Genomic DNA, 17,558 nt, shown 5'->3' on the forward strand with positions numbered 1-17,558 from the left:
CCAAGAATTTTAGTGGGATTATTTTTTTTTTTTTTTAATTCAAACTGTTATTGCACAAAAAATAACAATGCGAATTCAAATGAATGTTGTTATGAAACAGTGGTTCTCACCCACTGGGCTCTCCAAGCACCCCCCGAGTGACGGACATTAAACTAGGTAGCAAACATGGCCGACAGAAGCCGAGGCCACTCAACCCTTGCTTGCTTTGCCGCACAGCAAGTCGCAGTCGCTGACCAACACCTTCACGGAGACCCTGCGAGGCAGCGTGACCGACGACGAGGCCAAAGCGGAGACCATCCGCAGCCTCCGCCAGTCCTTCGCCAGCCTCTTCTCCGACTGAGACTCCGCCTCCTTTCTGCTTCCGGTCCCTCCCCCGAGGAGTCTCCCAGATTCATCTTCCGCTTTCCTTCTGTCTTTCTTGCTTCTCTTCAGCCCCCATTTAGCTTTCACCTTCTTTTTTCAACCAACTGTTCTGCGCCTGCACGGGTGTTAACAATCACTTACTGTACGATGTCTGCTCTTACTGGGATGAAGTTCAAAGTGCGGCCTAACTTAAAGGGGAACTGCACATTGTGGGGAATTTTGTTTACCATATAAAATCCTTGCGGAAAACAACTTATTTTTAATGCATTCTAATCATAAATAAACACTAGCAAAAGCCAGCTAACAAAACCTTTATCACCCTTTTATAAGTACATATGTAGTATCAAGTAACATTCATAATAACATGTGATATGTACGTATTTTGCTCATTTATGCTTAAAATGAGCAAAATACGTTCCCTTTCCCTTCAACAACCACAAGACTACTAATCATGACAGACTTAATGAGAGACAACAAAGACTACTTTGGGACAAATGATGATCCAGAAACGTCTATTTTTGAGCCTGAATATAAGGAGGATGATCTACAAATTTTAGAAGCTGTGTGCAGCTTCAGTCATCATGTAGCAGTATTGCTAAGTGCTAAACAAGATATACAAACATAATACAAAAAATAACTTACTGTACGATGTCTGCTCTCACTGGGATGAAGTTCAAAGTGCGGCCTAACTTAAAGGGGAACTACACATTGTGGGGAATTTTGTTTACAATTTAAAATCCTTATGGAACACAAATTAGCAAAAGCCAGCTAACAAAACCTCCATCACCCTATTATAAGTATATATGTAGTATCTAGTAACATTCATAATAACATGTGATATGTACGTATTTTGCTCATTTTAAGCATTCGACGTGTTTGCTTTTCCCTCAAACAACAACAACACCAGTACTAATCATTTCTGACTTGATGAGAGACAACAAAGACTACTTTGGGACAAATAATGATGCGGAAACTTCTATTTTTGAGCCTGAATATAAGGAGGAGGATGATGATGCTAAACAGATGCAGCTTTAGTTAAACGCTAAGCATCATGTAGCAGCATTGCTAAGTGCTAAACAAGATATACAAACATAATACAAAAAATAACTTACTGTACGATGTCTGCTCTCACTGGGATGAAGTTCAAAGTGCGGCCTAACTTAAAGGAAAACTGCACGTCTTGGGGAATTTTGTTTACCATTTAAAATCCGTATGGAACACAAATTAGCAAATTAGCAAAAGCCAGTTAACAAAACCTCCATCACCCTATTATAAGTATATATGTAGTATCTAGTAACATTCATAATAACATGTGATATGTACGTATTTTGCTCATTTTAAGCATTCGACGTGTTTGCTTTTCCCTTAAACAACAACAACACCAGTACTAATCATGGCAGACTTGATGAGAGACAACAAAGACTACTTTGGGACGAATAATGATGCGGAAACTTCTATTTTTGAGCCTGAATATAAGGAGGAGGATGATGATGCTAAACAGATGCAGCTTTAGTCAAACACTAAGCATCATGTAGCAGCATTGCTAAGTGCTAAACAAGATATACAAACATAATTAAAAAACTTACTGTACGATGTCTGCTCTCACTGGGATAAAGTTCAAAGTGCGGCCTAACTTAAAGGGGAACTGCACATTGTGGGGAATTTTGTTTACCATATAAAATCCTTGCGGAAAACAACTTATTTTTAATGCATTCTAATCATAAATAAACACTAGCAAAAGCCAGCTAACAAAACCTTTATCACCCTTTTATAAGTACATATGTAGTATCAAGTAACATTCATAATAACATGTGATATGTACGTATTTTGCTCATTTATGCTTAAAATGAGCAAAATACGTTCACTTTCCCTTCAACAACCACAAGACTACTAATCGTGACAGACTTAATGAGAGACAACAAAGACTACTTTGGGACAAATGATGATCCAGAAACGTCTATTTTTGAGCCTGAATATAAGGAGGATGATCTACAAATTTTAGAAGCTGTGTGCAGCTTCAGTCATCATGTAGCAGTATTGCTAAGTGCTAAACAAGATATACAAACATAATACAAAAAATAACTTACTGTACGATGTCTGCTCTCACTGGGATGAAGTTCAAAGTGCGGCCTAACTTAAAGGGGAACTACACATTGTGGGGAATTTTGTTTACAATTTAAAATCCTTATGGAACACAAATTAGCAAAAGCCAGCTAACAAAACCTCCATCACCCTATTATAAGTATATATGTAGTATCTAGTAACATTCATAATAACATGTGATATGTACGTATTTTGCTCATTTTAAGCATTCGACGTGTTTGCTTTTCCCTCAAACAACAACAACACCAGTACTAATCATTTCTGACTTGATGAGAGACAACAAAGACTACTTTGGGACAAATAATGATGCGGAAACTTCTATTTTTGAGCCTGAATATAAGGAGGAGGATGATGATGCTAAACAGATGCAGCTTTAGTTAAACGCTAAGCATCATGTAGCAGCATTGCTAAGTGCTAAACAAGATATACAAACATAATACAAAAAATAACTTACTGTACGATGTCTGCTCTCACTGGGATGAAGTTCAAAGTGCGGCCTAACTTAAAGGAAAACTGCACGTCTTGGGGAATTTTGTTTACCATTTAAAATCCGTATGGAACACAAATTAGCAAATTAGCAAAAGCCAGTTAACAAAACCTCCATCACCCTATTATAAGTATATATGTAGTATCTAGTAACATTCATAATAACATGTGATATGTACGTATTTTGCTCATTTTAAGCATTCGACGTGTTTGCTTTTCCCTTAAACAACAACAACACCAGTACTAATCATGGCAGACTTGATGAGAGACAACAAAGACTACTTTGGGACGAATAATGATGCGGAAACTTCTATTTTTGAGCCTGAATATAAGGAGGAGGATGATGATGCTAAACAGATGCAGCTTTAGTCAAACACTAAGCATCATGTAGCAGCATTGCTAAGTGCTAAACAAGATATACAAACATAATTAAAAAACTTACTGTACGATGTCTGCTCTCACTGGGATAAAGTTCAAAGTGCGGCCTAACTTAAAGGGGAACTGCACATTGTGGGGAATTTTGTTTACCATATAAAATCCTTGCGGAAAACAACTTATTTTTAATGCATTCTAATCATAAATAAACACTAGCAAAAGCCAGCTAACAAAACCTTTATCACCCTTTTATAAGTACATATGTAGTATCAAGTAACATTCATAATAACATGTGATATGTACGTATTTTGCTCATTTATGCTTAAAATGAGCAAAATACGTTCACTTTCCCTTCAACAACCACAAGACTACTAATCGTGACAGACTTAATGAGAGACAACAAAGACTACTTTGGGACAAATGATGATCCAGAAACGTCTATTTTTGAGCCTGAATATAAGGAGGATGATCTACACATTTTAGAAGCGGTGTGCAGCTTCAGTCATCATGTAGCAGTATTGCTAAGTGCTAAACAAGATATACAAACATAATACAAAAAATAACTTACTGTACGATGTCTGCTCTCACTGGGATGAAGTTCAAAGTGCGGCCTAACTTAAAGGAAAACTGCACGTCTTGAGGAATTTTGTTTACCATTTAAAATCCGTATGGAACACAAATTAGCAAATTAGCAAAAGCCAGTTAACAAAACCTCCATCACCCTATTATAAGTATATATGTAGTATCTAGTAACATTCATAATAACATGTGATATGTACGTATTTTGCTCATTTTAAGCATTCGATGTGTTTGCTTTTCCCTTAAACAACAACAACACCAGTACTAATCATGGCAGACTTGATGAGAGACAACAAAGACTACTTTGGGACAAATAATGATGCGGAAACTTCTATTTTTGAGCCTGAATATAAGGAGGAGGATGATAATGCTAAACAGATGCAGCTTTAGTCAAACACTAAGCATCATGTAACAGTATTGCTAAGTGCTAAACAAGATATACAAACATAATTTAAAAATCACTTACTGTACGATGTCTGCTTTCACTGGGATGAAGTTCAAAGTGCGGCCTAACTTAAAGGGGAACTGCACATTGTGGGGAATTTTGTTTACCATTTAAAATCCTTACGGAAGACAACTTATTTTTCATGCATTCTAATCATAAATAAACACTAGCAAAAGTCAGCTAACAAAACCTCTATCACTCTTTTATAAGTACATATGTAGTATCAAGTAACATTCATAATAACATGTGATATGTACGTATTTTGCTCATTTATGCTTAAAATGAGCAAAATACATTCACTTTCCCTTCAACAACCACAAGACTACTAATCGTGACAGACTTAATGAGAGACAACAAAGACTACTTTGGGACAAATGATGATCCAGAAACGTCTATTTTTGAGCCTGAATATAAGGAGGATGATCTACAAATTTTAGAAGCTGTGTGCAGCTTCAGTCATCATGTAGCAGTATTGCTAAGTGCTAAACAAGATATACAAACATAATACAAAAAATAACTTACTGTACGATGTCTGCTCTCACTGGGATGAAGTTCAAAGTGCGGCCTAACTTAAAGGAAAACTGCACGTCTTGGGGAATTTTGTTTACCATTTAAAATCCGTATGGAACACAAATTAGCAAATTAGCAAAAGCCAGTTAACAAAACCTCCATCACCCTATTATAAGTATATATGTAGTATCTAGTAACATTCATAATAACATGTGATATGTACGTATTTTGCTCATTTTAAGCATTCGACGTGTTTGCTTTTCCCTTAAACAACAACAACACCAGTACTAATCATGGCAGACTTGATGAGAGACAACAAAGACTACTTTGGGACGAATAATGATGCGGAAACCTCTATTTTTGAGCCTGAATATAAGGAGGAGGATGATGATGCTAAACAGATGCAGCTTTAGTCAAACACTAAGCATCATGTAGCAGCATTGCTAAGTGCTAAACAAGATATACAAACATAATTAAAAAACTTACTGTACGATGTCTGCTCTCACTGGGATAAAGTTCAAAGTGCGGCCTAACTTAAAGGGGAACTGCACATTGTGGGGAATTTTGTTTACTATATAAAATCCTTGCGGAAAACAACTTATTTTTAATGCATTCTAATCATAAATAAACACTAGCAAAAGCCAGCTAACAAAACCTTTATCACCCTTTTATAAGTACATATGTAGTATCAAGTAACATTCATAATAACATGTGATATGTACGTATTTTGCTCATTTATGCTTAAAATGAGCAAAATACGTTCACTTTCCCTTCAACAACTACAAGACTACTAATCATGACAGACTTAATGAGAGACAACAAAGACGACATTGGGACAAATGATGATCCAGAAACGTCTATTTTTGAGCCTGAATATAAGGAGGATGATCTACAAATTTTAGAAGCTGTGTGCAGCTTCAGTCATCATGTAGCAGTATTGCTAAGTGCTAAACAAGATATACAAACATAATACAAAAAATAACTTACTGTACGATGTCTGCTCTCACTGGGATGAAGTTCAAAGTGCGGCCTAACTTAAAGGAAAACTGCACGTCTTGGGGAATTTTGTTTACCATTTAAAATCCTTATGGAACACAAATTAGCAAAAGCCAGCTAACAAAACCTCCATCACCCTATTATAAGTATATATGTAGTATCTAGTAACATTCATAATAACATGTGATATGTACGTATTTTGCTCATTTTAAGCATTCGACGTGTTTTCTTTTCCCTTAAACAACAACAACACCAGTACTAATCATGGCAGACTTGATGAGAGACAACAAAGACTACTTTGGGACAAATAATGATGCGGAAACTTCTATTTTTGAGCCTGAATATAAGGAGGAGGATGATAATGCTAAACAGATGCAGCTTTAGTCAAACACTAAGCATCATGTAGCAGTATTGCTAAGTGCTAAACAAGATATACAAACATAATTAAAAAATCACTTACTGCACGATGTCTGCTCTCACTGGGATGAAGTTCAAAGTGCGGCATAACTTAAAGGGGAACTGCACATTGTGGGGAATTTTGTTTACCATTTAAAATCCTTACGGAAGACAACTTATTTTTCATGCATTCTAATCATAAATAAACACTAGCAAAAGCCAGCTAACAAAACCTCTATCACTCTTTTATAAGTACATATGTAGTATCAAGTAACATTCATAATAACATGTGATATGTACGTATTTTGCTCATTTATGCTTAAAATGAGCAAAATACATTCACTTTCCCTTCAACAACCACAAGACTACTAATCGTGACAGACTTAATGAGAGACAACAAAGACTACTTTGGGACAAATGATGATCCAGAAACGTCTATTTTTGAGCCTGAATATAAGGAGGATGATCTACAAATTTTAGAAGCGGTGTGCAGCTTCAGTCATCATGTAGCAGTATTGCTAAGTGCTAAACAAGATATACAAACATAATACAAAAAATAACTTACTGTACGATGTCTGCTCTCACTGGGATGAAGTTCAAAGTGCGGCCTAACTTAAAGGAAAACTGCACGTCTTGGGGAATTTTGTTTACCATTTAAAATCCTTATGGAACACAAATTAGCAAATTAGCAAAAGCCAGTTAACAAAACCTCCATCACCCTATTATAAGTATATATGTAGTATCTAGTAACATTTATAATAACATGTGATATGTACGTATTTTGCTCATTTTAAGCATTCGATGTCTTTGCTTTTCCCTTAAACAACAACAACACCAGTACTAATCATGGCAGACTTGATGAGAGACAACAAAGACTACTTTAGGACAAATAATGATGTGGAAACTTCTATTTTTGAGCCTGAATATAAGGAGGAGGATGATAATGCTAAACAGATGCAGCTTTAGTCAAACACTAAGCATCATGTAGCAGTATTGCTAAGTGCTAAACAAGATATACAAACATAATTAAAAAATCACTTACTGTACGATGTCTGCTCTCACTGGGATAAAGTTCAAAGTGCGGCCGAATTTTGTTTACCATTTAAAATCCTTACGGAAGACAACTTATTTTTCATGCATTCTAATCATAAATAAACACAAGCAAAAGTCAGCTAACAAAACCTCCATCACCCTTTTATAAGTATATATGTAGTATCTATTAACATTCATAATAACATGTGATGTGTACGTATTTTGCTCATTTTAAGCAAACGCGCCGTATGCTTTTCCCTTCAACAACAACAACACCAGTACTAATCATGGCAGACTTGATGAGAGACAACAGAGACTACTTTGGGACAAATTATGATCCAGAAACTTCTATTTTTGAGCCTGAAGATAAGGAGGATGATCTACAAGTTTTAGAAGCTGTGTGCTAAACAGATGCAGCTTGAGTCCAACACTAATAAGTATCAGGTAGCAGTATTGCTAAGTGCTAAACTATTAACATAATAAAACGGTCACTTACTGTACAACGTCTGCTCTCACTGGGATCAAGTCCAGTCCGTGCAGTTCAATTTATTTATTTATATCGCACATTTAAAAAAAAAACAACCCCAGTTGACCAAGACATCGAAAAAAGGGGCACATTTACATCGTAACACGGACGGATGAATAAAATACAGTAGTAAAATATACCTTAAAAGAAGTGCATAACATATAGCCTAAAATACTAAAATGTAAAAATAGATAAAAAGGGTAAAAGAAGAATAACAACCAAAAGATTAAAAAAAACAAAGACTGATGGGATGTTTATGTCTTCCAGTTTGCATGAGGAAATAATCACAAAAATAAAAAAATATGATGTCTTTTTTCGCCATCTCCGGGTCTAAATTGGCTGTTAAAGTTGACCAACTTGTGGGTTTATGTCCACAACCTTCTACTATCCAGGTGAGAGGCATGAATGTAAAACTGTTTATTTTGTATATAGACTAACTAAAACTAAGCATTTGTAATTGAGAATGAACTTTCACCAACTCAGAGGCCATGCAGCAGCTCAATATGTCAATGGCTAAAAATAGTTTGTCTGCGTTAGCACTTATAATAACAATATTGCTACTACATCTAAATGGAGTATTTTGGAGGGCTTTACGTGCCAAACCGTGTACTCCGATTAGCCACCTCGTACTTGCCATATTTTATGATTTAGAATGCATAACAAATAAAAACATGTGTTCTTGTCTTACGTAAGGATTGTGAATTATGGGCACAATTCCCCCCCCCCAAAAAGTGCAGTTCCCCTTTAAGCATGAAACCTGAGGAAAGAAGATCAGGGCCACATTGAAAAGACGAGGATATGACATAATAATACATGTTGCAATATATTGATATATTATATTTATATAATATATTTCACAGTTGATCCACACTGCAAAGTTTAAAGGGGACCTATGGTGGTTTTTTAAATGTTGGATAATTGTGGTAAAAAAAAAAATGAAATAAATATAAATGGAAGTAGTAATATAATGAACACAATTTAAAAAAATTAAAATAAAGTAGTGATGTGATATAATATTGTCATAGGGCTAATAACACCCACCTGGCAACATAAAAGCACGTGTGCAGGTGTATCCAATGTTGTGACGGGGTGAATCTACAGTATACAATGTTTAGGAAGTTTATTTTCAACCGCGTGTGGACTTCAAGATATAAAGTATATTTAAAATGTGGGCATTGTCCAGAACGGAACATCTTGCAGATCAATAAATCAGGTTATAATAGTGACTGTGAAGCAAAATATATGCAATACATATACATATATGTATATGGACCATAAGGAAGTACTGTAAAGGTAGATTAAAATCATCGTAGGTCCCCTTTTATATATATATATATATATATATATATATATATATATATATATATATATATATATATATATATATATATATGTATATGTGTGTGTGTGTGTATGCATATATTTATACATAAATACATACATTTGTATGTATTTATTAAAATCATCGTAGGTCCCCTTTTATATATATATATATATATATATATATATATGTATATGTATATATATATATGTATATATATGTGTGTGTATATGCATATATTTATACATAAATACATACATTTGTATGTGTATTTATATTTCATAAATATATGTATATATGTGTATGTACAGTACGTATATGTATGTTTATATGTATGTATATACTGTATGTACATGTATGTATATATGTACATATGTGTATACATGTACTTATGTGTGTATACATGTACATATGTGTCTTTATATGTACATATATGTGTGTATGTACATATATATGTATATATGCACATATATCTATATACAGTATGTACATATATGTGTATGTATATATACACATATGTATATATGTCCATTTATGTGTATATATGAACATATATGTGTACGTATATGTACAATAATGTGTACGTATAAATGTGTATATATGTATACATATGCACACATATATATATGTGTGTATATATGTACATATGTGTATATATGTGTATATATATACATACATATATGTGTATATATGTACATATATGTGTATGTATATATGTACATATGTGTGTATATATGTACCGCCACACCTAGTGTGTGTGTGACAATCTTTGGTACTTTAACTTAACATATGTGTATATATGTACACATATGTGTATATATGTAAAAAAATGTACATATATGTATATATGTATAAATGTACATATATGTATATACACTATATGTGTATATATACATATATGTACATATATATACTGTATGTACATGTATGCATATATATGTACATATATATTTATATACTGTATGTACGTTAGTATGTATATAAGACTATATATATATATATATATTCAGTATATATATATATATATATATACATATATATAAATACAATGGATCAATGGATATATATTTATTTATTTATTTATTTATTTACTAAGGGATTAATATCAATGTGGTCCTGACAATCTTTATTAACATTTAATTTGTATTTAGTATGTACTATTTATTAACATTTAACTAGTATTTAGTATTTAAAGCCAAGCATGTTCTCTTGCAAATGATCTCCACATTGTTGTTGATTTATTTATTTATTTCCATCATCTTACTTGGTCTTTGTCCTTGTGAATAATTCCAATCCCACGTGTAATAACCTCGCCTGGTCTACCTTATACTTACTATTATTTTATTTATCGGAATTATTTCAACCGACGGCTCCTGCAGGCGTGTGCAGCTGTCCATGGCAATACTCATGTTCCTACAGCACCAGCCACTCACTCACTCACTCACTCACAGGCTTGGTTTACCAAAGTGCTTTTGAGCCAACAAGCACGCTGGAGTGATTTCCCAAAGGTGCAAAATGTTCTTCCGTGACGAGCCCAGTTCTCCTCGTGTTGTTTGTGCCGCTGAAGCGTCGGCCTGCACCAACAGTGACCATGTATATAATACTTGTCTGGCTTTAATTGTTGTACTTATGTTGGCTTTTTAACATGATTGTGGCCGGAAGCTGACAAACTGAATAGAAATAGTGGTGATGCATGAATCTGTGCAGAGGTGTGTGAGTGTGTAAACAATATTCATACGACCCTTATTTGCAATAATAGGCTTATTTGAATAATTCACCATGAAGCCTGATGCTGTCAATCAGATCAACAGCTGATCAAACGCTCTTCATTTTTGTACAAATGATCAAATGTTTGGTGTTCATTCCCCGCATACGAGAACGACATAGTAAAGCTAGAAGGCTATTAACCTCAAGGGTTAATAGATAAGAAGGCGCAGGTCCATTAAAACATTAATAAACGAATAATAGAACTTCAAAATCCACCCTGAAGCAAAATGAGAGCCTATTGCAGTGACTTTAAAACTGGTGTAATGTGCGCCCGACCATTGAAATTTGGTCATTTCCCAACCAAAATTCTCGGACACAAATACAACGTTGAAACAACATGCTTTTTGACGACGTTTATTCAATGTCAGGTTCTGATGTTGATTTGACCAACGTTTAAATATAAATATTACATTAATTAGTTAATAAAAACATAACATTGAGAGAATAATAGTAGCAATATTAATAATTAAAGTAGAAAACAATGCAGTAAAATAATAAAAAACAAAAGATTAAGATGATCAGTAAAAAGCCTGATTAAAAGGTGTGTCTTTAGCAGTTAAAAAAAATATTAACGGTGAGACTCTCAGACTGACAGGTGGGGGCCACAGTGGCTCAATGGTCTTTGTTCTGGTATTTGGTGAAGCTAAAAGGCTATTAACCACGAGGGTTAATAGATAAGAAGGCGCAGGGCCATTAAAACATTACAAAATGAATAATAGAACTTCAAAATCCACCCTGAAGCAGAGGGAGAGCCAATTGCAGCGACTTTAAAACTGGTGTAATGTGCGCCCGACCATTGAAATGTGGTCATTTACCGACCAAAGTTCTAGGACACAAATACAATGTTGAAACAACATGCTTTTTGACGACGTTTATTCAATGTCAGGTTCTGATGTTGATTTGACCAACGTTTAAATATAAATATTACATTATTAAGTTAATAAAAACATAACATTGAGAGAATAATAGTAGCAATATTAATAATTAAAGTAGAAAACAATGCAGTAAAATAATAAAAAACAAAAGATTAAGATGATTAGTAAAAAGCCTGATTAAAAGGTGTGTCTTTAGCAGTTAAAAAAAATATTAACAGTGAGACTTTCTGACTGACAGGTGGGGGCCACAGTGGCTCAATGGTCTTTGTTCTGGTATTTGGTGAAGCTAAAAGGCTATTAACCACGAGGGTTAAATAGATAAGAAGGCGCAGGGCCATTAAAACATTACAAAACGAATAATAGAACTTCAAAATCCACCCTGAAGCAGAGGGAGAGCCAATTGCAGCGACTTTAAAACTGGTGTAATGTGCGCCCGACCATTGAAATGTGGTCATTTCCCGACCAAAGCTCTAGGACACAAATACAACGTTGAAACAACATGCTTTTTGACGACGTTTATTCAATGTCAGGTTCTGATGTTGATTTGACCAACGTTTAAATATAAATATTACATTAATTAGTTAATAAAAACATAACATTGAGAGAATAATAGTAGCAATATTAATAATTAAAGTAGAAAACAATGCAGTAAAATAATCAAAAACAAAAGATTAAGATGATCAGTAAAAAGCCTGATTAAAAGGTGTGTCTTTAGCAGTTAAAAAAAATATTAACGGTGAGACTCTCTGACTGACAGGTGGGGGCCACAGTGGCTCAATGGTCTTTGTTCTGGTATTTGGTGAAGTTAAAAGGCTATTAACCGCGAGGGTTAATAGATAAGAAGGCGCTGGGCCATTAAAACATTACAAAACGAATGATAGAACTTCAAAATCCACCCTGAAGCAGAGGGAGAGCCAATTGCAGTGACTTTAAAACTGGTGTAATGTGCGCCCGACCATTGAAATTTGGTCATTTCCCAACCAAAATTCTAGGACACAAATACAACGTTGAAACAACATGCTTGTTGACGACGTTTATTCAATGTCAGGTTCTGATGTTGATTTGACCAATGTTAAAATATAAATATTACATTAATAAGTTAATAAAAACATAACATTGAGAGAATAACAGTAGCAATATTAATAATTAAAGTAGAAAACAATGCAGTAAAATAATTAAAAACAAAAGATTAAGATGATTAGTAAAAAGCCTGATTAAAAGGTGTGTCTTTAGCAGTTAAAAAAAATATTAACGGTGAGACTCTCTGACTGACAGGTGGGGGCCACAGTGGCTCAATGGTCTTTGTTCTGGTATTTGGTGAAGCTAAAAGGCTATTAACCGCGAGGGTTAATGGATAAGAAGGCGCAGGGCCATTAAAACATTACAAAACGAATAATAGAACTTCAAAATCCACCCTGAAGCAGAGGGAGAGCCAATTGCAGTGTCTTTAAAACAGGTGTAATGTGCGCCCGACCATTGAAATTTGGTCATTTCCCAACCAAAATTCTCGGACACAAATACAACGTTGAAACAACATGCTTTTTGACGACGTTTATTCAATGTCAGGTTCTAATGTTGATTTGACCAACGTTTAAATATAAATATTACATTAATTAGTTAATAAAAACATAATATTGAGAGAATAATAGTAGCAATATTAATAATTAAAATGGAAAACAACGCAGTAAATTAATAAAAAAAACATAAAAGTTTAAGATGATCAGTAAAAAGCCTGACTAAAAAGGTGTGTCTTTAGCCTTTTTTTAATTTTTATTTTAACGGTGAGACTCTCTGGCAGACTGTTCCACAGGTGGGGGCCACAGTGGCTCAATGTTTGGTGTTCATTCCCCGCATACGAGAACCACCTCCATCCAGTTTGCGTAGGACTTCAAACATGTAGATGAAGTGGTGAAAAAGATGAATGTCGTGGACATGATTTTGTTAAAATTGCCTTTAGCACTGTGTCAAAAGGGACCAAGTTAGCATTTTTTTACACACCCGTCAAGAGTGTGTGTCGTTTTGTGCTCCCTGTGGAGACGCCTAACCAAAAAAAAAAAAAAAAGCCATAAACTATGAAAATGCGCAACAACGGCCCACTTGGAAAATGACCGAAATGATGACGGTTATTTACAAAACCCCAAAACCAGTGAAGTTGTGTAAATGGTAAATAAAAACAATGATTTTCAAATCCTTTTCCACTTATATTCAATTGAATAGACTGCAAAGACAAGATATTTCATGTTCACACTCTGTTGTTTTTTGCAAATATTAGCTCATTTGGAATTTGACGCCTGCGACATGTTTCAAAAAAGCTGGCACAAGTGGCAAAAAAGACTGAGAAAAGTTGAGGAATGCTCATCAAAGACTTTTTTTGGAATGTCCCACAGGTGAGCGGGCTAATTGGGAACAGGTGGGTGCCATGATTGGGTATAAAAGCAGCTTCCATGAAATGCTCAGTCGTTCACAAACAAGGACGGGGGCGAGGGTCACCACTTTGTCAACAAATGCCTGAGCAAATTGTTTAAGAACAACATTTCTCAAGCAGCTATTGCAAGGAATTTAGGGATTTCACCATCTACGCTAAAAGGTTCAGAGAATCTGAAGAAATCACTGCACGTAAGCGATGATATTACGCACCTTTGATACCTCAGGCGGTGCTGCATCAAAAGGTGATATCAGTGTGTAAAGGATATCACCACAGGGGCTCAGGAACACTTCAGAAAACCACTGTCAGTAACTACAGTCGATACATCTGTAAGTGCAAGTTAAAACTCTACTATGCAAAGCCAAAGCCCTTTATCAACAACACCCAGAAACGCCGCTGGCTTCGCTGGGCCCGAGCTCATCTAAGATGGACTGATGCAAAGTGGAAAAGTGTTCCGTGGTCTGACGAGTCCACATTTCAAATTGTTTTTGGAAACTGTGGACGTCGTGTCCTCCGGAACAAAGAGGAAAAGAACCATCCGGACTGTTCTAGGCGCAACGTGTAAAAAGGCAGCATGTGTGATGGTATGGGGGTGTATTAGTGGCCAAGACATGGGTAACTTACACATCTGTGAAGGCACCATTAATGCTGAAAGGTACATACAGGTTTTGGAGCAGCATATGTTGCCATCCAAACAACATTATCATGGACGCCCCTGCTTATTTCGGAAAGACGATGCCAAGCCACGTGTTACAACAGTGTGGCTTCATAGTAAAAGACTGGCCTGCCTGTAGTCCAGACATTGAAAATGTGTGAATGCTAAAATACGAGAAGGGAGACTGTTGAACAACTTAAGCTGTACATCAAGCAAGAATGGGAAATAATTCCACTTCAAAAATGTGTCTCCTCAGTTCCCAAACCTTTACTGAGTGTTGTTAAAAGGAAAGGCCATGTAACACAGTGGTGAAAAATGCCTTTTTTTGCAATGTGTTGCTGCGATTAAATTCTAAGTTCATGATTATTTGCCAAAAAAAAAAATTTGTTTCTCAGTGTGAACATGAAATATCTTGTCTTTGCAGTCTATTCAATTGAATATAAGTTGAAAAGGATTTGTTGTATTCTCTTTTTATTGACCATTTACACAACGTGACAACTTCGCTGCTTTTGGGGTTTGTATGATCATGTGACTTTAAGTCATAGCAAGTTTGCCATAAACAACTCTGAGTGTTTCAGTTTCAGTGGATCGATTGAAACACATTCTGTATTATTTTAAAAGGACTTTTTCAAAGCTGTTAGAAAATCAGGTTGCATGAAGACGATCTACAAACGTCTGCCTGAACCACTAAATCATTGACAAAAAAATGCACAATTTTTTTTACAAAAATCTGTATCTATATTAATTTTAAAGTCATTTAAATTTGTATCATGTTTGACACAGCCGGTCACCAAATATATTGTTATTATGTTATTTTATAACAAGCTAAAACATTATGCAATACACAAGAGCATATATCAAATTATCATCATCATCATCATCATCTTCCCCTCGATGCTCCAGATCAAATCAAACTTTATTACTTTAGCACTTTTCATACGCGGGCAAAGTACTGTGCAAAGAATAATAATAAAAGAAGAGAAGTAAACACACAAACAGCACTATTGACAATAACGAAGCAAAAACAAAACATGGCACTGAGGATTTGAGGTAAATTACAATTAATGTCATATAAAAATAGTATACAACATAACATTGAGAGAATAATAGTAGTAATATTAATAATTAAAGTAGAAAACAAGGCAGTAAAATAATAAAAAAAACAAAAGTTTAACATGATCAGTAAAAAGCCTGATTAAAAGGTGTAACTTTAGCGGTTTAAAAAAAAATAATAATAACAGTGAGACTCTGTGACAGACAGGTGGGGGCCACAGTGGCTCAACGGTCTTTGTTCTGGTATTTGGTCAAGCTAAAACCGCGAGGGTTAATAGATAAGAAGGCGCAAGGCCATTAAAGCATTAATAAACGAATAATAGAACTTGAAAATCCACCCTGAAGCGGAACGAAAGCTAATTGCAGCGACTTTAAAACTGGTGTAATGTGCGCCCGACCATTAAAATGTGGTCATTTCCCGACCAAAGTTATAGGACACAAATACAACGTTGAAACAACATGCTTTTTGACGACGTTTATTCAATGTCAGGTTCTGATGATTAGATTAGATTAGATTAGATTAGATTAGATTTATTGGTCCCCTTGGGGAAATTCATTGTCACTGCCGTACATTTAAACACTAGACATTACACATCACACAAAAAAATAAAAATAAAAATAAAAATAAAAGAAAATAACAAAAAGACATCACACATGACTAACACACATTTACAGGCTGATGTTGATTTGACCATTGTTTAGATATAAATATTACTTTAATAAGTTCATAAAAACATAACATTGAGAGAATAATAGTAGCAATATTAATAATTAAAGTAGAACAACGCAGTAAAATAATAAAAAAACAAAAGTTTAAGATGATCAGTAAAAAGCCTGATTAAAAGGTGTGTCTTTAGCGGTTTAAAACATGTTTTAACGGTGGGACTCTCTGACAGACAGGTGGGGGCCACAGTGGCTCAACGGTATTTGGTAAAGCTAAAAGGCTATTAACCGTGAGGGTTGATAGATAAGAAGGCGCAGGGTCATTAAAACATTAAAAAACGAATAACAGAACTTCAAAATCCACCCTGAAGCGGAGGGAGAGCCAATTGCAGCGACTTTAAAACTGGTGTAATGTGTGCCCGACCATTAAAATGTGGTCATTTCCCGACCAAAGTTCTAGGACACAAATACAACGTTGAAACAACATGCTTTTTGACGACGTTTATTCAATGTCAGGTTCTGATGTTGATTTGACCAACGTTTAAATATAAATATTACATTAATAAGTTAATAAAAAAAACCATAACATTGAGAGAATAATAGTTGTAGCATTAATAATTAAAATGGAAAACAACGCAGTAAATTAATTTTAAAAAAAACATAAAAGTTTAACATGATCAGTAAAAAGCCTGACTAAAAAGGTGTGTCTTTAGCGGTTTAAAAAAAAAAGATTTCAACAGTGAGACTCTCTGGCAGACTGCTCCACAGGTGGGAGCCATAGTGGCTCAATGCCGCCTCACCGTGGGTCTTTGTTCTGGTGTTTGGTGAAGCTAAAAGGCTATTAACCTCGAGGGTTAATAGATAAGAAGGTGCAGGGCCATTAAAACATTAATAAATGAATAATAGAACTTCAAAATCCACCCTAAAGCGGAGGGACTGCCAAATGCAGTGACTTTAAAACTGGTGTAATGTGCACCCGGCCATTGAA

General features: G+C 34.9%; 1 protein-coding gene across 1 annotated transcript in view; it reads left to right on the plus strand.

Annotated features, from left to right (window-relative positions):
• The window catches only part of syn3 (synapsin III), a 300,701-nt gene extending 295,383 nt beyond the window's left edge, over nt 1-5,318 (plus strand). Inside the window, exon 14 of the mRNA XM_061983633.1 lies at nt 217-5,318. Within this exon, the coding sequence (XP_061839617.1) occupies nt 217-340 (124 nt within the window). The 3' untranslated portion in view covers nt 341-5,318. The remainder of the gene's footprint in view (nt 1-216) is intronic.
• Nucleotides 5,319-17,558: the final 12,240 nt, after the last annotated feature.

Source organism: Nerophis lumbriciformis, linkage group LG25 (assembly GCF_033978685.3).
Source record: "Nerophis lumbriciformis linkage group LG25, RoL_Nlum_v2.1, whole genome shotgun sequence".
Lineage (NCBI taxonomy): Eukaryota > Metazoa > Chordata > Actinopteri > Syngnathiformes > Syngnathidae > Nerophis > Nerophis lumbriciformis.